At 36.8% G+C, this 26,698-nt stretch overlaps 1 protein-coding gene across 1 annotated transcript in view; it reads right to left on the bottom strand.

Moving 5' to 3' along the window:
* Nucleotides 1-322: 322 nt before the first annotated feature.
* BRD1 (bromodomain containing 1) overlaps nucleotides 323-26,698 on the bottom strand; it is a gene marked incomplete at its 5' end in the record, with an annotated part of 38,025 nt that continues 11,649 nt past the window's right edge. The window contains 5 exons of the mRNA XM_009871632.1: nucleotides 323-2,218; nucleotides 4,918-5,072; nucleotides 6,819-6,928; nucleotides 12,039-12,166; nucleotides 13,448-13,583. Coding sequence (XP_009869934.1) covers nucleotides 2,035-2,218; nucleotides 4,918-5,072; nucleotides 6,819-6,928; nucleotides 12,039-12,166; nucleotides 13,448-13,583 — 713 coding nt within the window. The remainder of the gene's footprint in view (nucleotides 2,219-4,917; nucleotides 5,073-6,818; nucleotides 6,929-12,038; nucleotides 12,167-13,447; nucleotides 13,584-26,698) is intronic.

The following is a 26,698-nucleotide window of genomic DNA, read 5'->3' as shown; positions in this document are numbered from 1 at the left end:
GCGAGGTCCTTACAGGCTACCTGCCATCACGCATCCCCCTGAAGCCGTGTTCACTGTCGAGACTGAGAAAACTCTTTGCTTGATCATCTGTGACATTTATGCAACTCGTCTAACTATTTGTGTCCATCACAGGCCGCTGGCCTCAGGCAGTGGGGCGAGCTAGGACGCCTAATCCACGCAGAGGGCTCAGGAAGGACGACACTGGATGCCACAGCAAGAAAACCATCAGGTTCTCGAACTAGCGCCTCTGGAACGGGTCAGCCGTGGTGTAAGAAAACAGGCGCTACAGCAAAATCTCAGGGGCTGAATTCAGGACAAAATTAACAGTTGAGAAAGAAATTTTATTTCAAGCTTCTAAGGGGGTATTACAAACAATAGAGAATAAAAACATTAAAAACTATTTAAAAAGTAATTGTCCCTTTAAAATAAAGATTCAAGCAGGTTTAACAATGAAGTATGCTATTCAATGAAGTTTTAAAAAAAGATTTAAAAAGTATTGGTTTTGCTGTATTTGCTAATCCTTTATAAAAAAGCTGGGCATAAATACTTCGTGCATTCATATGCATTATTTGGTGTTTCATAGTATATAACTTGGTACAGTATTTAAGATATCACTGCAAAAGAGTTCAAACACAGTGCATTTATAAATAATGGAGTCATTATAAATCACATTGCAAACATACCTTGCCATTTTCATTGTTACAAATTCAGAATCTCAGTGAAGGTAGGAATAAAGTAGCTACAACAATCAATATCTTGACTTTATTTTTTTTCTTTTTAATATAAAAATGCAGTTCTGGAAACCCACCCTCCATCTTCCCCCTGCCCAAACATAATGCTTTACTTCTTAAAAATAAAAATAAAGTACTAATTCTATATACATCACATGTACCATACAAAAATGTATCCAAAGTTTCTATTGCTACCAAAGTGTTCTAAATTAAAAGTTACATAAATCCCCTCCTCGGAAACAAAAGATTACAAGTTACAAAAAAAATCAAATTACACACAAACCCATCAAGTTATTTTATACAATTTCCAATACATTTTTCTCCCAAAGCAAGTTGTCTTCTCATGTGCCTGTATAAAAATGCATATCAATATATTTGTCAATTTTATTTTTCATTATAAAGCAAATTAATACATTTTCTACAATAAATAAAACACAGGGAGGCACACATATCAACAAAATTAAATCAACGGGAGATAAATGGGATATGGTTTTGAAAGAAATAATGTGCTTGCAGGCTTTAAGCCAGGTTTGTTTAAAACAAAAACAATCTTAAGTTATTTTGGGCAACAATGGAGTGTTTTTGGTGATTTGCAAGTGATGTACACAGTATAATTTTTTCTTGATGTCTTTCTCACAAAGTACCCTCCAAAATAATGCAACTTCCTTTCTTAAAATACGTATTTGTAATTGTAAATTTACATCAATCTTAAATACGTGGTACTTTGTGCAAAGAGCAAGGATTTACACAAACATTCAGAAGTCTTTTTCAGAAGCTACAGACCAAGGAAGAAATGATACAAGCAGCACCATATTGTATATGATTTAGGCAAACATACATTTGATGCCATTTTGATATTAGGCTTCAAGATCCACTAAACACCTTAAGCTGGAAGATGGTGCTCAGGTAACAACCTCAGAAAGAAAGAAAAAACAAGTAAAAAGCATGGAAACAAAAACCAATTCCCTCCCCAGCAAAATTATAAAAGGAATTAAAGAGCTACTTCTAAAATCAGAATAAGTTAAGTGTTGAATATACATTTATGTACAATTATGAACACTATGAACAAGACATTTTTAACAGGTTTAGTGGAAAATCCTCCAAACTACAACACGATAAACTCAATAATCAATATGGCAATGGTGATTTAGAATTGCTCAACTATTTCAAGTTTGCAGAACTCAGCCACTGAATCAACAATTAAGGGGTTGTATCTTCAATACATTCTTTTAGACAAAGAGGTTCATTAGTAGAGTTCAAGTCTGTGTCCTGTGGTGGTTTTCATGCCTTGGCAGAATCTCTGTTAGTCAATATCACTGAAGTCACTGACTGGTTCTCCATGGACTCGACTCAGGTGATTCATAGCCCGATCAAAAGCAATTCTCACTGCTTTTCGTATGCTTGAGTTACGTCCTTCCATCATTTTTAACTTGTCTATGGTCTCATCTATCCCAAGCGGAACCATTTTGGATTTGGGAAGCCACTGCCTGTAAGAAAGGGCAAAGTAAGTATGTTAAATATAGAATAAAATGAGAAAGTTTGTCCAGAGATGTCAAGGTTGCCATACTGTGTTTCTCATAGAGCAGATCAGCTTCACCATCTTAAACAAATAGTTCCTTTTAAAAATAATACTTACTTGCTTTAAATACTTAAGAATGTGAAATATTAAGCCTCTTCCACAAATTAATATATTCCAATTCAATTTTGATGCCTGATATTAAGTATTAACTAGAAATACTGATATTATTATCGAGGAAATACTGATACAGTTTAAGAAGAGGCAGCAGCAACCAACAAGGAATGTGGCACGAGATTCTCAACACAAACACAGTGTTGTTCCTCTTCATTCTTTCATTTCCAGGATTACAAGGGAAGTGCATATGATTAATTTTTGCCTTAGATTTAAGGCATTTCAATTTGGTCTTTACAGGGAAAACTGAACTATCATGGAAGTTCTGCTTTCACCCTGGTGGTATGACATCCCACTCGGTATTCAGAGGACTTTTCTATTTTGAGCTCCATGAATAAAGAATCACACACAGAACCACAGGATTGTCAGAGCTGGAAGTGATCTCTGAAGATCTAGTTCACTCTCCCTGCCACAGCAGGCTCACTCACAGTAGATCACACAGGAACGCATCCAGGTGGGGCTTGAAAGTCTCCAGAGATGAAGATTCTACAACCTCTCTGGGCAGCCTGTTCCCTGCTGTGTTACCCTCGCAGTAACACCATTAATTACTGGGCAGAGATAATGAAAAAACTCTTAAATCCTATTCTTCTAGTTAAAGGAAAATCACCCTAAACAATTAAAAAGTATAAAGTAAATCTACTTCATTTCCATAAACGTTAATCTTACTCTTGTTTTTTTAAACTTACAGGTATTGGGGAAAGATTGGGTAGACCAATGAGTATCTGTTGGAAGTATGTTATTGCAGGCTGCAATCTCAGCTCTGCTAACGGCAGAAGCCACGCTTCTGTTTAAAAACTTCAGTTTGGGAGTCCATTTGGAGACAAATGAAATAGAAATCAGACAGTGAAGTCTGCTATTAAACATCAAAGTAATTTTTTTGTAACCGAATAACTCTCTTGAAATACTTTTTATGAAAGCACTCTGAAATACAACCCTATTGTACTGAGCACTCACACCAAACCCCAAAAAATGTAATGAGCCAGTAAAAGGATACACACAGAACAGTAAAGAACAGTAACATCAGCATGACAAGCAGCAGTCTAAGCATTATCAGTTTTAAAAGATGAGAGGAAAAATTTTAACATGGTAATTCTGAAAGAAAGTTTGCCAAGTCATCCAGACGCAAGTGGCGCAAGAGAAGAAACAAATCAAAGTATGTGAAAAGGTGATCCACAGGTGACGGAGGCTGATATCACAGGTTGGCAAGTGACAAAAATGAGTTAGAGTGAAGAGTGCCAAACCAGCCAAAACCCAATCAGGATAAAAGAATCATTACCAAAAAAATGCTGGAATGGTGGGGTTGGAGAGGAAAGGGGTTGGAAAAATATTTAGCCTTTCGTGTCTTTCTATGCAGAGTATCCCGTTTTGCATAATATTGGCAAGACTTGGGTCCACCTGCACTTAGCTATGAATCAGAACGGTTTAAAGTGCAGAGGACTCCCAAAATCAAGAAGCAATCACAGCAATTATTACTAAAATGGCTATGGAGAGCATGCGTTACACTTGTGATACCAATAAGAGAAAAATTAAAAACAGAATACTGAGTATGTTTAAATTTGAATGTCCTCCAAGAAAAAAGGCAGAAGAAGGCAGGATCTCAGAGAATTCTGTGCAACTGAACAATGATGACCACGAAGAAATATCAGTTCATTAAGAAAAGCAAACGTGAGTTCAAAACTTCAGGCAAGAAGTTACCTAGTTGAGCATACTGGGACAGACACTCAGGAGAATGGCAGTATTTCTAGCCATCACAGATAATCAGCTGAAGGGAAAAATGGTATCTGAAAGTAAAAGTAAACTCAAGAGTAGAACTGAGATATAAAAAGATTTAAAACTAGCTTGACCTGTGCAGAAGCCCAGAGAGGAGAGGGATTAAAAACCCAAGAAAGACATGAATAATTTGATGAATAGAAGAAAGAGAAGTAGATTACAAGCTTCTGTATCTGGCAAAAAAAAAAAAAAGCAACAAGATAACAACCAAAAATACCGAAGGAGGCAAAAAAAAAAAAAAGAAAAAAAAGAGGTGGTCAAGAGATTGTTTTATTGCATGAATTATCTCTTCTGGCTTCACACAGCACATTGCTGATACTGAAAGAAATGGAAATAAGGAAAGTTTAATGCAAAAATTTAGAAAGGGCTAAGAACTTCCAATGAGATTGCTGATGAAGGCTGAAGGACTACTACCTTTAAAAAAATGTGTTTAGTCAAAGAAGAAATTTTATCAGGTCAATAAATGAAAGCAGCTTGTAAATTGAACCAAAACACTATGTAACAACTTATGTAATTTTCTTCCAAATTGACCATTAAAGGTATCTTCCAGTGATCATATGCCTTGGTCCAAGAATAGACTCAAATATGAAATTTTAATATTACAGTTGATACTTCCATAGTAAAAACATCTAAGGAAAGATTATGTTTCAATTTTCTTTAAGGCTACAGGCACAGCCTTTTAACATTTGAAGTCGCTGCATCAAACAATACATTTCAGTAACATACCAACTCCTTTTATTGTCAAAAAATAGTACTAAGAATAGTTTCTCGTCTGATTTGGTCTGCATTTGTTCTCCAATTTTCAGTACATCCAGAGGTGGCACTGGTATAGTAACACCGTTGTGATGGCCAGCAACACGAGGCATCTTAGGGTCAATAATCTGTAAAAGAGAAGAAAGGACAGTTCCTAATTTTTGAAACTACATTGTATATTTTAAGGAGGTATTACAAATAAAGTTAATGGGAAAATAATCGCCAACTTAACAGCCACTACATATAAACTGGCTTTGTGTTACACACTTATGTAACTTCTAGACCGAAGCTGAACAGGTGTAGTGGAGGCCCAGTGGTACACTTAACTGAAATAAACTCTATTTCGAGTATCTTTCACTTGTATTGGTTCTTCTTAAAGTCACATCTGAATTTCACTTAGTACAACTTTGCATAGTGACAGGTTTCAGAATGAGAAACCATGTTGACTGCTTCTAATGACCTTCTTTTCCTTGATATGACTTGAGACAGTGCCAAGGATAAGTTGTTCCATCACCTTTCCAGGGATGGAGGTGAGGCTGATCGATCTGTAGCTACCTGCGTCATCCTTCCTGCCCTTCTTATAGACTGGAGTGATATTTGCTTTCCTCCAGTCCTCAAGAACCTCACCTGTTGCCCACAACTTACAAAGATGATGGAGAGTGGCCTAGCAATGACTCCTGCCAGCTCCCTCAGCACCCGTGGGTGTATCCCATCAGGGCCCGTGGATTTATGGATGTTCACACATATATTAAAAGTCACGATTGTCCAATCTTCTATATAAATCAAGCCATAGCATACGAACTGTTTCTATAATCCCAAATGCCTGAAGCCACATACTGTGTCAATATTTTTTCTGTGAGCTTTCATCTAAGTAGAATTGCGTGTACTTCTAAAGTAACACGGGCACAACAGCTTTAAGTTTGCAGTACATCATTCAAAACTCTACCAGGTTTTTTATTTCTTAAATGAACAGCAGAATCAGTATTTTTATGCTCATTTTGCATCAAAGTACCTTATGTTCCAGCAATAACAAGTGCTCATTCAGCTGATCCTTTAAACAATAAGAAATATTGCACAAACAAAGACTACCGAGATAGGTGTACTGGTTCTGGTTGGGACCAACTTAATTTTCTTCATAGTAGTTTGTATGTGGCTATGGTTTGGATTTGTGTGTTGGTACCATAGGGATGTTTTTGCTATTGCTGAGCAGCGCTCACACAGAGTTGAGCCCTTTTCTGCTCCTCACCCCACAAGGGAGTAGCTGGGAGTGCACATGAAGCTGGGAGGAGGCACAGCCAGGACAGCTGAGCCCGACTGACTTGAGGCATATTCTGCACCATATGACACGATGCTCAGTAACAAAACTGGGGGAGAAGGAAGAAGGGGGCATGTTCAGAGTGATGGCATTTGTCTTCCCAAGTCACCGTTACAGGTGATGAGCCCTACTGTCCTGGAGATGACAAAACACCTGCCTGCCTGTGGGAAGTAGTGAATGAACTCCTTGTTTTGCTTTGGTTGTGTGCTTTTGCTTTGCCTATTAAACTCAACTCATAAGTTTTCTCAATTTTACTCTTTTGATTCTCTTCTCCATGCAAGGGGGGGGGGACATGTGCATGAGTGGCTGAGTGGGGCTTAGCTGCCAGCTGGGTTCAACCACAGCAGTAATTGCACATCTCAAAAGATTGGCAAGGCAGAAGAGATTCAACCTCATATATCATAATGATTCTACAAACTGGATGTCTGGTAAAGGAGACAGGATAATCTTCCTTTAGTCAACCTGAGTGGGAACTTATCAATTACCTTAAGTTCATGCATCGGTACTTTCAGACCAGAAACAGTATCACTAGCGTGCAGATTGGAAGCTGTGCACTTACCAGAGCTGGGTAAGAAGGATATCCACTGCATTTGGCCCATACTACTTTTAGAGGCTCAAGAACAGATGTTGCAGCATCAGTTGAAATCCACATACTGCTATGCCCAACTTCTAAAAACAAATCACAATTAAATACAAGATTAAAACATTAAAGAATGAAACCTCAGACAAAACTTCAGTTTGTTTCCTCATCAATATCTCATGATCATTACAATACCAGTTCCACCTTTCATGCACATACCAATAAAAAGCAGGCAGTGTTTGTAAAACAGCTCTTTAAATTATACCAGTACTTTAATCCAAGCCTACAGATAAAGAACAAGTTTTTATACACTTTTACAATCAGCGTATCTTCACAACCCTTAATTCCCAGAAAGTAACTGTTTGCCAAATCCTTATAATGCTTTTCCTTTGACAAAGGTCCAAAATGCCCACAAAATTATGGCGCTTCAAATAACCTGTTTCTTTTGAAACTACAGTGACAATCAAAGAGGTGATGGTACTGAAGATGTAAGTTGCATGGTTCACTTCCAAAGTGTTGGATATCCATGTTGGATTAGCACCTGACAACTTAATGCCTGTCTGGTATACCTTTCTATTCTTATGCTTGAGTTCTAAACTGCATTTTAATTTCTGTTTATTTACTTATTTATAATCCGCTCTTTTGGTCTCTCTGCCAACCCTTTCCTGCAGTAAAGTTCAAGAAGACCAACAGGGTTCAAGGAAGCAGCTGCAGTAATGTTTTCTCCCTTTTCCAGAGGCAGCCTAACGCTAAATTGAGTTTATGTAACTGTGTACTTCTACCAGAATTCTCCTTTTCTTCTCTGTTGCTCCTCACTGCATTGAAATAAGAGACAGGTTTAAGCCTTTCAGTCAATCAGAACTGCAGTTGGCCCCTCACAAGGATACACACAAGGACATATGGTCAAGAGACTGGGCAGAAGATAGTGAATTATCCCCTCAAGATGGAACTGAGGGTCATGAAAGGTCACAAGCTGTAAAGATGTATCAGGAAACATGGTACCAAAATACAGTTCAGAGGTTGCAGTCGCACTTTTTTTAGCAGTAAGGCAATACTCAATAGAAGTAGCTCTCTACTTGCCAAAACACAATTTATCCCTCAATTATTCCCAGTCTGTTCCAATTTAAAATGGGCAATGTTTATTTATAATGAAATGTGGCATGCAGATACACGTGTTCTCTCAGCATCACAAAAAAGTACTGGTAAAAAGTGGTTTCAGACCTTGTAAGAGTAGAAATAGCAGAGGAAAAAAAAAATTAGTCTATCATTCTCCATAATATATTCTAAGTCAATTTTCAGCTTAATTCACTCAATTGTAATCTATTTTTAATCTAGAATTGTATTGACATTTCAAGAAAATACGTTGTTGGGAAATCTTACTTGAGGAATTCATGATTATGTAGCATCAGTCATTATAATGTAATACTTCACGACTACTTGCCACCACAGCCTAACGAAGATATTAAATGCTTTTTGAAGCCTAAAGTTGGTGTAGGTTTTATTATAGGTATGTGTATCATAGGAGAAAGAGAAACAAATGCAATTTTTCTAGTGTCGTTAAGACCCTGAACAAGTCTCCTAAAGAAAAGAGGGATCTTTACCATCAATCCAAGTCAGCTTTACAGGTGAGATCTTTAATTAGTGAATTCCATTACACAAAACCGCTAAAAAAATTTCTGTTATTTACACTATTTCCTACTGAACACACAACATTAGAAAAAGAGTTACTAAGTCTATGGACAAGTTTATTTGTCTGTTCCTTTCTGTATATTTTGAAAGAGGTCACTCTAGGATATTCTTCACTTTCTAATTAAAAGACATAGCAATATTCTTATGCTTTATAAACACATACACAAGTGTAATACATTCAGGCATTCTTATACTAATAGTAGAGAGAATGCACAAAATACTGGAAAGACATGTTAAATCCAGATTAATCATTCTGGTAGTATCTCAGAAGAAAACAGCAAGAAAGCAAGCAAGAAAGCAAGCAAGAAAGAAAGCAAGAAAGAAAGAAAGAAAGAAAGAAAGGAGGAGGCGGAAACCTACACTATTCTCAGCTGCAGTTATTTTGAAACAAAGAAAATGGTATTTTAACGCTGAGTAGATCATTATACACAATCTGACAGGATGCATGCAGCCAGATTCCCTCAGAGACTTCTCGAGTGTATACAGTGTCTCAGAATTCTTCCTAGTGAAAATTTATTCCATGTGGTGACAGGTGGTTACTATACTAGCCCATATGGTTACCAGTGTTCTTTTACAACATAAAACTCCCTTTATTTCCTCAAGCTATGAGAGACAATAAATTTAAGTTAGCAGTCAGGACAACATACTGCTAAAGATTTTAAATAACAGTGCTCTTCACTAGCTGAAGACTGACAGTACTGAAATACCACAAGCCAGACTTAAAATCCTGCATAGCTTAGGGTAAAAATGTCTCATTATACTTTTCTTCCCCTTACAGATTTTTTCCTTCTTACAGTATTTTTAAAGCAACTGGTGTTCTTTTCAGTCTCATTTTCTTAACAGACTCAATGTGTTTAACTTTCAGTGAGAAGCTGAGCAGAACACCCATTAACTGACAGCATCACAAGCCTCAAAACATTAAGTAACTTTGTCTTCAAAACCAGATCAAAGAACTTCAATTTTTTTTTAAACCAGAAAATTTGCCCACAAACTGGAGAGTCTATTTTGCTGAAAGATGACCAGATTACTAACACATAGTGGTTTTATTTCCTTCTTTAAAAAAATACATGGGGAAATTTTTATTTTAATACCTAAATCTGCAGACAAATCCACTGACACTGGGCATATTCAAGCTCCAAAACTACTGCCATGCAAGAGGTAGCTCTGGGATCTGCAGCGCAGAGAGATCATTCTTTAGCATAAATGATAAATCAAGACTTTTTACTGTGTAACTTTTTGCTGCCAGTGTTACCTTCTGAAGATCATGCAGAAGGGAAAACTATTTGACTCAAAAGCAGCAAAATGCTCCCTTACAAGCTGCTCCCTGCCCACTCTCGCTCACCAAACTGATATGACTGAAGTGAAAGACAGAATTTAGACACTGCTGAAAAAAAATACCATTACCAAGATTTACTCGGGGGAAAAAAAAAACAAACCAACACCACAAACTGACAAGAAGGTGGATCAAAGATGGGGACAAAGAATTGAAAACTGGGACAAAAAGTGTGAGAGAGCCCAGGAAGAAGAGAGCTAGATACACACGTTGGATCAGGGAACAAGGGACAGTGGAGCACAAGGGCTGGGCAAGGCTCAGGAGGGACAGGCAGAGCACGCTGCCACTTCGGCACAGCAACTTCTTGACCCTATATAAAGGAATCCAAGACCTAGAAACTGGTATACAGCAGCTATTAACAAAACCCACTCTTAGCACGTGTCTATTCATCTTCCAGTGCTCATGCACACAAGCTATTACATGCAGATAATTTTATTTGAAAACCCTATTAAGCCTGCAAGTCCAAGCTAGACAGAATTCTAAGTGACTTCCGAAACTTTTGTTCATTTTTTGCACTTTATCTCAATATAATCTTAGTGTTTCAGTATAGAATAACTTTCTCCACAATAGTCTTACCAAGTCCAGTACAGAGTGGACCTGGTTCTAATGCACATCTCAATCTCACAAGCCAAAACTGCTGAACGTGGCAGCAGTTTCACAGAGAACGGCACGACTGAACCTCCACCCTTGGCTTTGTGACTTTGGCAGCACTCTTGTAACATCGACTGAGTCTGGAACAATGTGTTTCAGTGTGTATGTACTACACAATGATTACATTCATTAATCAAAGTAAAACTGCATCCCATCATAACTGCAGGATTGCAACATGCCACACCATAGGTTCTGCGACAGCACCTTGTAAATAGAAACAAGATATTCCTTGGAACTAAAGACAGTGTAACTGCAAGCACTGTGTTTGTTTCTAAAGCATATATACTCTGTGAAACAGAACTGTTTGAGGTATTTTGCCAAGAACGAAGAACCCTTTCCTTAAGCTTCTTTGTAAAATCTGAGATTTTATTAATAAAAATAAATAATGGTAAAGTTCTAGTTACACACAGAACATAAGCAGGAGTTTTCATTTCACTCCAACTTACTTCCTCTTCTTATTTGCTGAAGTAACGGTGCAGAAGGCAGCCAAAAGAGCTCAAATTAGGCAGAATATATAGTATGAATACAAAGTAATGCTGCTAAATGTTAGAAGAGAGACAGAATTAAGAGATCAAGGAGAGTCTTTAAAAAACAGGTATAGGAATTCTAAATGGAAAGTGTTAAGTACAAGACTACCCAGGACAGAACAAGAAAAGCAAAGAGAAGAAGTCAAGTCCTCTCTAAGAGGTTACCACAGAGATAATATATACTAAACCCTGAGAGTAATGAAGCAGTAGGTGGAAGGAGATTAGCTGCATGGAAGAAAAACAAAATTCATCATATGAGGAGGAAAGAACAGACTAAGGCAGAGAGTCAGATAAAAGCACTATAACATCACATACGAGTCCTGGACAAGGAACACCCAGGATGAAGGAGGAAGAGTTCTAAGGTCAGAAGCTAAAGACAGGGCAGCCAGACACTGCCAGACTGATGCCCAACCTCAGCGTGGGAGCCCTGCATTACACAACCACGGTTCTACTTACAGAAGAGATGACCCACCTGCATCTCATAACACAATTAAAATACTGAAACAGGTGGAAAATGTATCCATAGAACAGTTATTTCCCTAAAATTTTGTAACTTACCATCATCTGCATCCCTAGAAATTTCCAGTTCTTTTCAATTTTAAAATTTTTGCTAAATCAGAGCAGACCATGTCTGCTTACCCATCGGTCACACTTATGCAGAACAGTGTATGAGAATTAAAACCTAAACCAGAAGGCTCAACAAAAAGAAGTACTGACAGAACCACAAATAGTACTTCAGGCCAAGTTTTGTTGTATTACTAGAGAAGCTTGATCACTTCAAATACCATTTATTAATCATAAAACCAAAATCATTATTTTCTCTTCGAAGTCCTTAAAGAGTGAATAGCAGAAACCACCAGTTTCTGCAATGCTTATTAACACTACTTTCAGAACGCTTAATGTATTTCAGCAGTAAAAGTAAGAAAGCTAGAATCTCTCGAACAAATGGGTATTATTCTAGTTACACAATATTATTAAGAATAAATTATTTATAGTTACCAGCTGCAATTCTTGCTGCTTTGGCATAGTTTCCATTTTCAATGCATGATATCAACTCACTTCGGTCTTCCAGCGTGTGCCTTCGTATAAGTGCAGGTTTACCTTTACCACACTTTGGCAGGCTGAAACTACAAAAAGCATTAATATTAAAACCATTACTTGATAGTGAACATCATTCAGTATAAATTCAGACTTTGAAGAAGAATTTAAAATTCATCAGTACACATGAAAAGCAGAGCAGTAAGCTCTAACAAATTTCATGTAACAAACACAAACAACAGAGCAAAAGCAAAAAACTCAGATTATAGCCTAGTTATCAGCAAAAGACAAACAGTATGCAACTGCACCTCAACTGCTCTACAGGTTATACATGTACAAATGAGAGAAGCTGCTTTGTCTCCAGTGTCACAGCGGACACAGGCCAAAGAAAATATGTTCCCTCTGCTCCAACAGTTCTGCTACACAAGAAGCAATTACTTTCATTTTTCACTGCAAATTCAAATCCTTTGATTGTGAAATACCTACACACAAAATAGGAAATCCTCTGCATGCTTACTTAAGAGAACATAGAATCTGAACAGCAATTATTCTAAATCAAATCCTCAATAAATCACATTTGCAAGAGATGCAATATTAAACTCTTTTCGTTTCTGAAAGCCTGTTCGACTCAAATGCATTAACATAATTCCCTTAGACAGTTTAATATCAATCTTGAACACAGGAATAAAGTCTTCTTTTTTTTCTCTTAACAGATTTACCCTATACTCCTGTATACACCATCCTCATAGCCCATGACTGGAGACAGCTAACTTTATGCAGAGATCAATGAGCTTTTATAAGATGTGCACCATGGGCGATGAAGAAATACTTATCAATGGTGGCAGAAGTGACCATTCTGGCAGTCCTATCTTTAACGACAGACTTTACAAAGAGAAGGTTAACAGCTGGTATACAGGTACTATCATCACTGTAGTAACCAGCTAGCAATCAAAACCACAGACTGACAACCTACAGTCCCACAGCTACTTGATTTATCTTCCCTGCGTACAAGACTCTGCTCTGGAAATTGCTTCTCTTCTCCCCTCCCCCAGAATGAATACACCCATTTTTAGCATTCAGGATTAGGAAGATAACAAAACCAAGATGCTATATGCCCAAACATGTATATGTATCTATACAGGACATGACAAGCATAGTCAAGTATGTAACTGCCCAGATGTGCTCTAGCTGGGATTCCACAAAAGAATACCAGCAATCCTGAAAGGTGACTCTGATTTGACATGAAACTGAGAAAACTGAAATGTACTCTTTTTTTCCTCAAATTTATGCAGTCTTCCTATGTGGGTCACAAGCAGCATAGAAAACTGGTAATTCAGTCTCAAATTTATATTTCAGATTTACAGTTTTACCTTGAGTTACACAAAAGACTGTTACTAGATGAAATACTGGATTCTGATGCACAGCGGCGACGAGGTTCAACTTTTCTTCCTGGAGTATCGTCTAATGCTCTCTCTTTACTTCCATCTCCAAAACCATTTGACAGACCTACAGCATAACACAAAAATAAACTGCCTCAAACTGGAAACCATACTATCTTCATAACAATATTTTTTATTCACATATTGTATCATTACTGTTCTGTACTTCAAGTACTTTGATGTGATGAGAAAGAAAAACACATGAATATTAACAAAGTATTTCATTTCAAAACACAGTATCACAAATAGGAGGTTCCTGTAGTCCAGATTTTAAAGACAGGATGGAAATTTAGGGAACAGTAAAAAAAAAAAAGGTAAATATTATAATATGGGAAATGTCAAATGGAGTATTGAATCTCTTAGTATGTAATGTTCCAACTATTAAGACAATCAGGCTGCAGAAGCTGGGTAGAAGAAATGAGAAAAAATTAAACAACATTAGAAACAAGGCAGATCTACCAAGTCAACAGAAGACTCATCTGGATACAATGTTACAACCGTAAGTCAAGAAATACTGAAAATCCTTTTCAATCACTGGAAGAGTGGTAGGGATTTCCTTCTGCTGCCAGCTAGTTCCTCACAAAAGTCTTCCCATTTTAGTAAACTCACACTCATGTTATCACATCTGCTTTTTGTGATCAACAATCAATAATATGCACATTACTAGTTTTGACTATCCTTCCCTTGGCGCAAGTTTATACATGCCCAAGGATATTCTATTTTAATTTTATGTTTGTAATGAAAATGTACAACAGGCTCTTACATTCAAGCTACTGATCTGATGGGCTGCCACCAATCCTACTCTGAGTTTGCTAATGCACAAGCAGTATAGCTCTTATCAAGCCATTTCCATATTTGACTAAAGAGACAAATGAAGAGGTTAAAGATAGCACTCTGAAGACCTTCCCAAGGTATATGTGTGTGGTGTGTCAAAATTATGACTAAAAAAAACAAAACCCAAAGAAAGAATCCAACACAGACTTGAAAGTATCAACAGAAAGGAACCGGCTCATGACAACGGCACAAGCCAGCAATCAGCTACTGCAAGCTGTAGGCTGCAAAGAGAACAAAACTGTAACACAAATTCAATTCTGAGCACGCTTATTTCCTTATAATAAATTATAATTTTTACTTAAGGCATGACCAGCATGCTTGCAATAATGCAAGAAAGTGCTACCCACCCCAGCCATCGTATTATCAGTCTTAAAGGTCATCAGGATCTTTGTCTGTTTAGACAGAGTCAAATAAGCTTACATAACTTCATGCTCCTCTCCACAGAGCATTATGCTGTAAGACAATTATTGCAGAACTTGCTTTATTAAGTTCTAAATCTTCCGATCTGTTTGCTACAAAGACCGCTGGCAAAGAAGGCTGACAACTAAAGAGCTTGAGCTTAGCAAGTTACTTTGTATGATCCAGTCATATATCAAGGCATTTACATACAGTGATTTAAGGGATTTCCCCCTCTATCCCCAGAAGACCTTCCGTTTGGATTATAAACACAATTTTAAATTTTTAAGAGAAAAAGGAGAATTTATTCACGGGTGATAAGCATTCTCTTTCATTGTCATTTAGTTGGCACTGTAGAACATTCGTTTAAGAGTGTGTTTTGTAACTCCTGTATTTGCCCTTGATTTCCTATACAAGTGGAAAAAAAACTGTAGCATTGTCTCAAATGTTCAAGCACCAAACTACATGCTACTGGTTTATCTTTTGTCTCGTTCTCAGCAAGTCAGTACAGATGGAGATTAAGAAGGAGCTCAGTCCCACACTATGTCAAAAGACCTGTCAAAACAGAGTGCTTTATAAGAAAGCTTAAATTCCCTTGTAAATTATCGCAGTACACTTCACATAGCATCTGAGATGAAAAGCTGAAGAAACAATCTGGAAAGATAAAAGGAGATCTCTTAGGCCTCTTCAAATAACTACTTTTTATTCTTAGACACCCTTAGACAGACCCATTTTTCAAGTGAGCTGTAGAAACTGTTTTGTTTTCAGCCTGCCACAAGCCAGAGACGTATGACTCAAGTTATCATTCAGGCACCTATCTCATGCAAATCAGCTAACAGCAGAACCAAGTTAGATCACAGATTAAATTTCAAATTTAAAGATAGACCAAGCAATTATTACTACGAGCACAATACAGGTTCCCTATATACTAAAAAAGTAGAAGGAAATACCCGTTTCCTCTTGTAGGAGCATTTATAAAATGTTTAACCACATGTATGCCAAACATGACTTCACTACGTATTTCTATGTACAGCTGTTCCATATGTACATGTACATCTAGGACAAAAAAAACCTCCAAAACAAAACAGGGAGCAGCTTTACATTTTGATTGCTTCTATCAGTTTATGATCATGCTGCCACTAAAATGGACATTTTGGTTCTCTCAGTCCCTTGCGATGGTTTCTTCTCATGGTTACCATGTCAGTACCAAGAAATACATGGTCATGGCAATTCAGTTTTGCGTGATGCACTGGGAAAAGCAACCGTGTTCTTGCCTGATTGCTGATGATGAGAAACAAGGGATGCAGAAGAAACGTGCAAGTATAGGAAAGGAGACTGCTCTCTGCAATGGTAATTCAGTCTTAGACTACATTAAACATAACCTGCGTTATCCTCCAGGGATGGAGGTGGTTGAGTCGCCATCCCTGGATGTGTTTAAGTGTCGTTCAGATGAGGTGCTGGGTGATATGGTTTAGGGGTGAACTTATAGTGTAGGGTTAATGGTTGAACTTGATGATCCCAAGGCTCTTTTCCAACCTGAATTGTTCTATGATTCTATGAGTTTAATGACTCATTTAATTCACTAACGTAGGTTTTGGAGATTACAGCAAGCAAAGTTTTTTCGATCTGTAGAAGGGTTACCAACAGTGGGGAAAAATACAACTTCTCTGACAAACAAGGAATGATGAAGCACAGAAGAGTTTAGAGCTTCTCATAAACATTTCTCTCTTGCTTGTGGAAGTATGAAGAACAAAGAACATGCAGGCTATTAGCAGGAGTAATTTTCCTGAATATCAAGCCCTGAATGACATGCAATCCAGGAGACTCAAGTTTATACAGGCCACTTTTCAGAAATTGTAAGGAACAGGCGTTAAGGAAGGAAGACCTCAACGCTTATTTTAAATAAAATGCACTCATATCTAGTCACAGATGCGGCAGTCCCCAAATGATCTTGTAACTTGCCAGAAAAATCTAGGCAATAAAATCTAAGTGCTTTATGGTATCACAGATATGCAAAAAAATAAACAGATACAATACACTTATAGGCTAGAAATGGGAATTTGGTATTTTTAGTCATTAGAAAACTCTTTCTCCCATGAATCAAGAAAACACCCAATCTCCTGTAACTGCTAGAGTAAGTGAGATTAAAGAAGATCCCCTTTTGCCTTAAGCAATTTGCATTTTATTGGCTCAAAAGATATTGCTAAGAAGGTCAAATAAAGAAAATCCACTGGAGAAGTAATTCATTCTGCTTTTGTAGATTAGTAGCCTGAGTAAGCTTGCAACAAACTTCTATGAGCCATTTCCATTTTCCAAAAGCTCATGATTTTGTTAGATCAGATGAGCTTTCTCTACAGTCCAGGAGAGAAATTTTATTAGGTCAGATACTGAATTTCTTACATACATCCCCTCATCAACATCCCTGATCGGGAACAATCCTCCTCAAGAAAAAATTCCAAACATCAAACTAAAAGATTGCATTAGTGAATGATTCCTTTTCTTCAGTTTCCTTAAAAAAAATGGTCCAGCTCAGAGGTAGAACTCATTTTATTTCTTTTTGTTTGTTTGTTTTAAAAAAGGAATTCACGAATAGTGAAGTCTGCTATCAATCTCAATCTCAGTGTTACTGTAATTTCCAGTCTTCAGCTTGAGACTTCAGTTTTTGGAGGAAGTTTTCTGCCAAGCCCATCATGGCATGTAAAATACAAAACCATTTTAAAAATAAAGAAATGCTACAAAAAAAAATGTAATTAAGAAGAAAATGTAAGTAAGCCAAAGAATATCAGCTTGATACTTTTTCATAGGTTTCTCACAGCCCTAAAAACTCTATTTATCAGGGAAAGTTTTAACTTTTTCTCAAAAGTAGCAGTTTGTTCTTAAACTGCAATTAAAACTTTCCCTTACTGCTTACATCAAAAGCAAGTTAGAATCTTGTTGCCCAGACCAAATTAATGGAAGCAGGAAGATGTAACTCCCGAAAGACAGCAGAAGTTCAGAAAAAATGACAAGGAACAAAACTCAGGACACTTGAAGGAGCAGCATGCTCCACAAATATACAAAATGCTGCCACAGGATACAGAATTGTGCATTTCAGCCTGCAATTGCATCTTGCAGTTCTGCTGAAACAAAAAAAAGGAAGCAGAACTTGTATATAATCATCCTCAAATTATTAAAATTTCAGTATGCATAGCTCAATGCGAAACCAAGCACATCCAAATGTAGGATGAAATGCTGTATTAGCTAGAGCTGAGAAATCAAGAAAAACTGTTAAATAATTTCAGTCACTACAGAAGTGTGAGCATTCAAAAAAAACAACTGCACACAGTGCACCAGCACTTACATAACACTATTTAGGTTCATTTTACCAAGCAAGCACAAGTCCTGACTTGTGCACTTACCCAGCACCTGTGACATTAGTCTTCATGAAAATACATGTTAAAGAAAAATGTGTATTTTATTAAAACTACATAAATGCACAAAAATAGGCAAAACATTTTCTAGATGCTTTACTTCTCTAAGGAAGATTAGGCTGGTTTTTGGGGAAGGGAAGGGGATGGAAATGGAACATTCTTAACTAATATGCTCTCCCAGAGCATACTCTGGGAATAAGAATGCTGGGACTGGTAAAAATCTGCGACCAATTTGTCACATATACTACAACATGTACAACTTTATAACTTACGGAAATGGGGCAATATATTGAATGAAGAGCATATTTTCATTTATGTCAAAGACTTCCTCCAACAGTGTTCATATTTTTTTTTGTTTTAAGGGTGGCTGGTGTCTCCAACATGATCCAAAATAATTACTTCAAATGTAATTGTCTTTCTGCGTTCCAAAATGATCATTTAATTGAACTCCACTCCATGTTGAGGATAACAGAAAATAATTAGGATCCAAAGAGATAAATACCCAGCATGATATTAGTTAATATGAGAACCTGGAAGACAGTGAAAAAGCCATTAAGTCTCTCTGAAAGTAAACAGAGCTTTCAAATAAATAAGCCATCCTTACAGCAGTGTCCAGAGACAGTGAGAATGATACAAGTGTTCCATGTATTCTAACACTAATAGTAGCTAAAATTTCAAAAGGAGCAAAATTAGAAGTTTTACTTTCGGTCCTCTTTCTCAAAAAAGAAAATATATGCGAGCCATTGAAGGCTCAGAACACAACCTCCACATGCATGATACGCGTCAAGAACATGGTTTTGGAATGTATCTATCTAAAAATCCCTCCTTGAAGAATAAGAAGGGGGATGATGCTAATTTAAAAGAATTTATATACACAGGTATGCATAGACAGAATAAAAGAATACTTTAAGGTAACAATCAGAAGGTTACTGTATTCACTGCAATATGTCCATTTTCAAGGTTTGCATATTTAAGAATACAGTAACTATACTATATACAAGTGAACCTTAGAGTAACCCTATAAATGTCTACTTCCAACAGTAAATAGTGGAGTGCAGTAAGAGTATTAGACACAATCTTCCTTTTCAGAATGCACAGATGAGTATCTGAGCAAATCAAAGCATACAGTTCTTAAAACACTCAGTCTTCAGTATGCAAAGTGGAAGCAAATTACTCGGAAAGATGACAAAAGTTGGGTGTGAAAAGTGCCTTCAAAAATAAACCTTTCAAAACTTGCTTAGAATTTGGTCATGGCCAATGAAAGCAAAGAAATCTCAGTGTGAGCTCGTGATGTGGCACCTACTTACTATGCAGCAGTAGCTTTCAAGATCTTATACAGAAAAAATTCTCCTCTGACAGTTTAAGACACATAATGAATGTGGTGGTCCAACGAACAGGCAACAAAAGAAATCATACTGTAATAATAATTTATTCTTAGACTGTGAAGAATAGAAGTGTCTCTGGCTAATCTGGTGACAGTCTGTTAAAACAGCTGAATTTGAAGTGCACAACAGAAAGGTAAAGTAACTAACATTTACTAACTACAGCTTCCATAGGAGAGGGATTGTCTGTTGCTCCGTGCACTATAACAAGATCATTGTATTGCAGGACAATTGTTCAAGACATTTTAAAATATACAACTGGGAGGTAACACTAGTGGAGGAATTTGAAAACATTCCAGAAAAATGTGAAAGGGGAAAAAAAAAGAGTACACAAGTAGAAAAGTTGCTCAGAAAATGTTTTACAACTTCTAGCAAATATCAGCTGTTCCAGTGGTACAGAAAAGACTGATGACAGTAGCAGTACAGTAGAAAATGCCATTAAAAAGTGCAAGCACAGAACTAAGAATTTAAAACTAATTTTAAACAGTAAATTCTTTAGTCAGCTTTAGCTTATATGATTTATGACACGTAAACCACACAGAGACTGTAAAATACAAGATTTAAATGCCTGAACCACATATAGATGAATGGGATGTCATTCAGGATCCAAGAAACGTGGCTATCGAAGGGCAGTAGTATTTAGGACTGTTTAATTCTAATTATCTTGGCAAAGACTATTTATGAGGATTTAAGAAATTTTTTCCAAGCATTTTTTTCTGAATTATGTAGTAACACAAACAGTAAAGATCTTTTAGAAAAAAACCAACTCCTTACACATTTTCCATGTGAAGATATCTATTTTCTAATGTACCAAATCCTGATACAAATTAGAGGAGTTACTAAAAACATAAACTTACAAAGATTATTTTTGTTCTCAACTTATATAATGAAAAAGTCTAGCAATTATCTATGAATAAATTTCATCAAAAACCTGGTGCCTAGCAGTCTTTTCAAGCAGCCCAGTAAGACCCACAAAGGCAGGTTGTTCTATTTCCTAAATGGAAATAGTAATCTAATAAAATGAAGTTATCTAAAGGATTTTATGCAGAGCTTTTACCAATACATTTTTTTATTCTTCTTTGAAAGTATATTCAAACACAATTGCTGGGCATGGCATCCAAAGAAAACAGATGGGTAGGTGAATTTCAGAACTCTCTTACGTCCAACAATCTTACTCTTAAAAAAGAAACAAATGATTTGCCATTTATTTGCCTTTTACAGCTATTTAGGGAAATTCATTCTTAATTTGTGCCTCTTTCTAGGACAGGGAACAGACACTGAAACTGAAAGAAATCTGTAAGAAAGATGAAGACAAATGTTTACCAGCGATCTGCCACTCTTGAGATGACACAAGGGACACGACAGTAAATTGCAAGTCCTTGAATTAGCCAGTTACTCCATGAAGTTACACAACTGCATTTTTGGACCTAATTTTCCATGCCTTTTATACCGTGAGAGGTTTTTCACACAAGAAGATGATAACTTTAAGTGATTCAGTATAAAGGATCCAGTGCTTACTACAGGAATCATGCAGTGCAGCCTCCTATGACAGCTTCTGCTACTCTTGAGGAAGAGCATGATCTGAATCCTTTTAGGGACTGTTAACATCACACTAAAAATTTATTCCAGCGCAGCACAAATTAACAGTGCTTTAAATCCTAAGATCGTCTTCCTGGCAAAGACAAACCAAGATGTTTCACTGTTCAATGCAGTCAACCTGGCAGTGCTTGAAGCATCATAGAATCATAGAATGTTGGAGGTTGGAAGGGACCTCTAGAGATCATCTAAGTCCAACCCCCCTCCCAGAGCAGGATCACCTAGGGCAGCCACACAGTAACACGTCCACTCGGGTTTTGAAAGTCTCCAGAGAAGGAGACTTCACAATCTCTCTGGGCAGCCTGTGCCAGGGTTCCGTCACCCTCACAGTAAAAAAGGTTCTCCTCATGTTGAGGTGGAACTTCCCATGTTCTAACTTAAACTTTTTTCTAAAGCTGTGCACCACTGAGAAGAGATTGTCTCCTTCCTCTTGACACCCACCCCTCAGATATTTATTTACGTTAATAAGGGCATCAAGTGAAGATAATCAAGAGCTATTCCAGCTTTGCTATTTTTAGGCAGCACTGAATACACAGACTTAAAATAAGGTTGACTTGCGTATTCACATCTTTGTGTCTAAGAATCTGTAGGGTGTTTTTCTCTCCTCACATCTAAAATACTTTTTTCTTCAAATAAATAAATAAATATAGATAGATAGATAGATAAATCCAAACCAACACCCTCCCCCCAAACTTACGTAACTCAGTACTAATTAGCTATTCTTAGCAGCTGATGGTTAGTTTTCAACATTTGCTTTTGTCTTTTTTTTTTCCAGTTAGAATTTTTTTCAAATTAGAAGACAATTTCTGAGTGATGGCTGTATTATTAAAGCTTTGGAGGGAGGGAGGGAAAAGGGAAAACCAAAGGAAGAGGAAAACAAAGCAAGCAGGAGAGAAAGGAAAATGCAAGTATGGGGAGCATTACCACATTCGGACAGCAAGGCCTGACAAAGTCCAAGTGACAGTAGGATCAGTGAATGTTGTTTTGGTACCAACAAAACAAAAGCAGCTTCATTCCAAGTATTTTACCTAATCTTGAATAATATGTATTTCTTTGTATGGGATACCTTCTTAATTCCTCTATGCACACTGAAGAAACTACATGTGTATAGTACAATGGGAAACACAGCAGAGAGCTATCATTGAAAAGTGTCCCAAAACACTGGACCACACACCTGACACAGCAGAAGAGTACACAGTACTATAATTAGACCTTAGGGATGATCTCCCTCTATGCATGTAGCTTCTACATAACCTATTCTCATCCAGGGGGGAAAAAAAGAGGGAAAGGAATAAAAGAAGAAAATGTAAATATCCCTCCCCAACCTTTTCTCAGATGTTCATCTTGCAGTTAATCACACTGTGAGGACTGTGTCCGTCTCTCTCCACTCGCTGTAGAAGGAGCCCTAACTCACTTCTATTTTGACTGCCAGGTTCAGTGCCCAAAGTTACTGTTGGTGTCACTGGATTCATTTTCACGATCATCCCATACCTGCAAGCGAGTACATGGGGGTTGGACTAGATGACCATTACAGCTCCCTTCCAGCCCAGATTGCTCTACGATTCTACGATGTTTCAAGCAGATCAAATGTCACGGTGACCTGATCAACCCCGGTGCCTTATGTAACTGATACACGGGACTTGACAAAATCTAAGCCAGTGATTTTGAAGGCAGCTCATCTATACTTCAGCCCCAATACGCTGGTATGTGTGTTCTTCATTTATAAGCATAATGTGGATCTCCAAATTCACTACTTCTGCAATACCTTCAATATATCTCCCAGAGTTTCCTACTTACCATGCGTACCACACAGGAAAATCAGTGTTAAATGCCACAGATGAAACACATTGGGGACTATAATGTTTTTTTTTTAAAGTAAAACCTGGGTCAAGAAACGAGCTAAGCATCCCAAAAACTGAAATGTCAGAATTCAGTAATTCAGCATCAAGAAAAACAGAAGGGAATCTAGAAATTTGTTTTCATTATTACAGCAGATTCAGTTATACTGATCTTAGAAAACACAGCAACTGTAATTTGGGTGTTCATAGTTATTATCTTTAAAAAATACCCAAAGACAGTACAGTACTTCCAAAGAAATTAACAGGCTTAAGACCCAAGAAAAACTTCTAAAATATTAATGTATATAACCACTTATGCACTTCACAAGCCTTGAAAAAGGATAAAACCCCCATTTATCTAGTTGTTCATCAAGCCATCATTCCTGACTATGGTGCTCAAATTTTTCTCCTCTAGTAATATAAATCAAGAAATAAGCATAGAATTTTTAATAGTGAGGAACTTAACACTATGGTGCCTTAGATGAAATAAACACAAAAGGAGCATTTAATCTCTTGAATGTCATTGAAACTGCTAATTGGTGTAAAATAGTTTCCTTCCCCCTCTTTCTGTCTTCTGCATTATCTTAATCCACATGTATTACAAAATCCTCTCCTATTTCTCAAATCTTTCCAGAAATGAAACTGGCAAAAATTTTAGTAGGGCTGCCAGAATTCCTGTCTAAACCCTGAGCTAGCGAAATACAATTTTTTTTTTAAAAAAAATAAAATAAAAAATGCAACATTCAGTTGTGTTGTTTATGTTTTTTTTTCAAATTTCTCTCCCAATTTTCTTAGCAAATGGTCTATTTCATCCTATTAAAAACAAAAAAAAAAACACAAAAAAATCCCCACCAAAAAATGAGAAACACCAACAAAAAAACCCCAAACCAAAACCCCTCAACTTGACAAAAACAAGCAAAAGTGCACTAGCATCTTTCTCACTAATTTTGGTAGTGCTCTAGTCAAACTTTCTCAGCCTCGGGTATTTACGGGCTGCTGTGCAGCCTCACTTTATCCTGACAGATCAGCAGTCCACCTCCTGTAGTCCCCGTGTCTCTACAGTGACAAATTCAACGAGCCACGGGCTAGCTCCTTTTAAGCCTTTCACAATCTCCAATGCTTCGTTTGCTTGCATATACATCTTAAAATGTTTGTATGTCTTGAAATTTCCTGCAGGCAGGCAGCTAAAGATTTTGGGACATCACTACGTGCTTAAATAACTAGATTTCCCATTATATTTTACAGGAAACAATCACTATGCATCTAAAGAAAAAAAAAGAAAACAAGAAGCTTAATTTTAATTTGAAGTACAAGGACTCTGAATCTGTCAATAGTCAAATTACTGCATTTTACTCACGACTACCTGTATACACTATCATTCTTGCCTATGTTAACATGACGAGTAATTATGCCCAATTGTTTTTTCCATTATGTAACCTTTAGTTTAGTTTGTTATTGACTCAGAGGACGTAAGTGACGTTCTTAGATATTTGTATTTTACTCTCATTTCTTCCACTTCGAGAATTTAATTAAATGCTGCCCATATGAAGCCTGACTTTTAATCAAATCGGCCTGTGCTACAGGGAGGCACAGATTTATTAGAAATCAAATATTGAAGAATTCAGAAAATAACTACAGATATAACCTCTAGTCTTATCACACCAAATCAAAAAGCAAAGTGGACATTGCTACAGTATTAAATGATACCAAATGCAAGCAGAATTCATATGCAGGTTACTTGCAGACAGTTCTTAAGCACTGTCAAACATCTTGTGATTGGGCAGAAAAAGTCAGTCCAACATTTACTAATTGATTTAATAAGGTATAATTACACTTGTTGTATAGTGACAACTGCATGAAAAGTATTTATTAGGAAATCATGTATTACCTGACCCCCTAAAAAAACCTGTGCTTTTTACTGTGTTAAACACTAATTCATCAATCCATATTATGTTTGTTTAGATCCATTTCAGTGCCTTGAGAAAATCTGCGTAGTTTGAAGCAAGAATACTAAGTGAATTATACATTTCAATGAAGTTTTCTACTACTGCTATCTAGTCAAGAAATAATAGAAAACCAATGTACTGCACTACTATAATCACTATTTGCAGTCCTAATTCCATCATAAAGTAATCGGTTTAGAGTAGCATATTCTAAATACTTTGTTTCTAATTAAAATAGATGATGAATTACTATCCTAAATTTGTTAAAGCTTAAAGGTGACTGATAAAGTCAAGAACAACAGTAAAATCTAACCTGAACCTAATCTAGCATTTTACAATGCTCAGAAGAGATCTTAAACCAGTCTTTTGTTCCAGGAGTTTATCTGATAGAAGTAAATTTTAAAACGGTCAGTAAAATCTACCTTCTACCCATTCATCAGCTTTATTTTTCTCAGATGTAATAACTGCATCAACTTCCTGACAAAAAAGAGTAATCTTTGTAACAAAAGAACAAGGTAAGTGTATAAGGGATATTTTGAAAAGGTCACTGAACTTCTCATAATTAAGATTTAACATGCCTGAACTTCAAGAATCATATATCATTCACTAATGTGACCAAAATTTCCTAAAGCCGACATACCTTCTTTTTTGAAATAGCTAGATATGAAGCAAAACCCAAGATACATCAAGTATGTATAAGACATTTTTAAACAGATTTCTCCATTCTGTTGTTGTCGGTTTCTACACAGCAGTTACGGAGAAAGCTGTGCTGTGTATGTAAGCGATAATGCCCTAGTAGAACACTATGAAATTCAAATTTAAGGTTACCTTACACTATTGCTTCTGATTTTTTAAACAAAGATTCACATATAAAGGGATGCCAGAACACTAAAGTGAACTGCTTTCAGTCCTCTTTGAAGGTTCCATCATGTTGTGCAACAGTCCCTTATTTCTGAAGAAAAGCTAGCACGCCAATAATTATTTTGTATATCAAAACCAAGAACATAGGGGACACCATACTTAGAAAGTTGTGTGTTAACAGATCCTGTATGTGTCTTGAGACTAACTGGCAAGCACACCAACCTCAAATGTAATTCAAGAGAGCACAATAAAAGGCAGTCTGTGAGAAAAATGGACCTGGTTTAACTTAACTCGGTAAGCTTTAGAGTCTTCCTTTGAACTTCTTCATGTAAGTGACATGAAAGGGGGAAACACTGAGGAGACTGAGTAAAGTGAGGGACAAACCAACAAGGCATCCTTAAGTAACGGCAAAACCCCCACATCAGTTATGAACAGGTAAGAGAGAAAAAAGATGGGACAGTGCAGCTCCCGACCACTTAAAAATGTACCTACTTTGCGTATTAAGCTAAAGTCCTTTTTAATTACTTTTTTTTCTTACATCCACTAGAACAGAAGATGCGTTAACACTGATACCAGTCAAAGAAAACTGTGCACTACTAAGTCATTCTCGAGTACCGTGATGGCTAACAAGAAGCCTGCAGCATGCCTTCCCAGCAGGGTATGGCTTTGGAGGGAAAAGCTCAGGCCTGCTGAATTCTTTTTAATAAAAAGGTTTTTATACCAGCAGCATAAAATGAATATTTTCTGAAAAATAAGCCAATAGGCAAAAAAAAAAGATATTATTGCATACATACTCTCACTTATTTTTATCAAAACACAGACATCTGCATGAATCTACATCAGCCTGTACACGCAAAAGTGAAACCATTCAACTGGTTTTAAATCTTGGAAAGTATCTGATGTTTGTGTTGGTTTCCTGCTG

Source organism: Apaloderma vittatum, unplaced genomic scaffold (assembly GCF_000703405.1).
Source record: "Apaloderma vittatum isolate BGI_N311 unplaced genomic scaffold, ASM70340v1 scaffold1306, whole genome shotgun sequence".
NCBI classification, from domain to species: domain Eukaryota; kingdom Metazoa; phylum Chordata; class Aves; order Trogoniformes; family Trogonidae; genus Apaloderma; species Apaloderma vittatum.
This window is presented reverse-complemented; position numbering and strand designations above follow the sequence as displayed.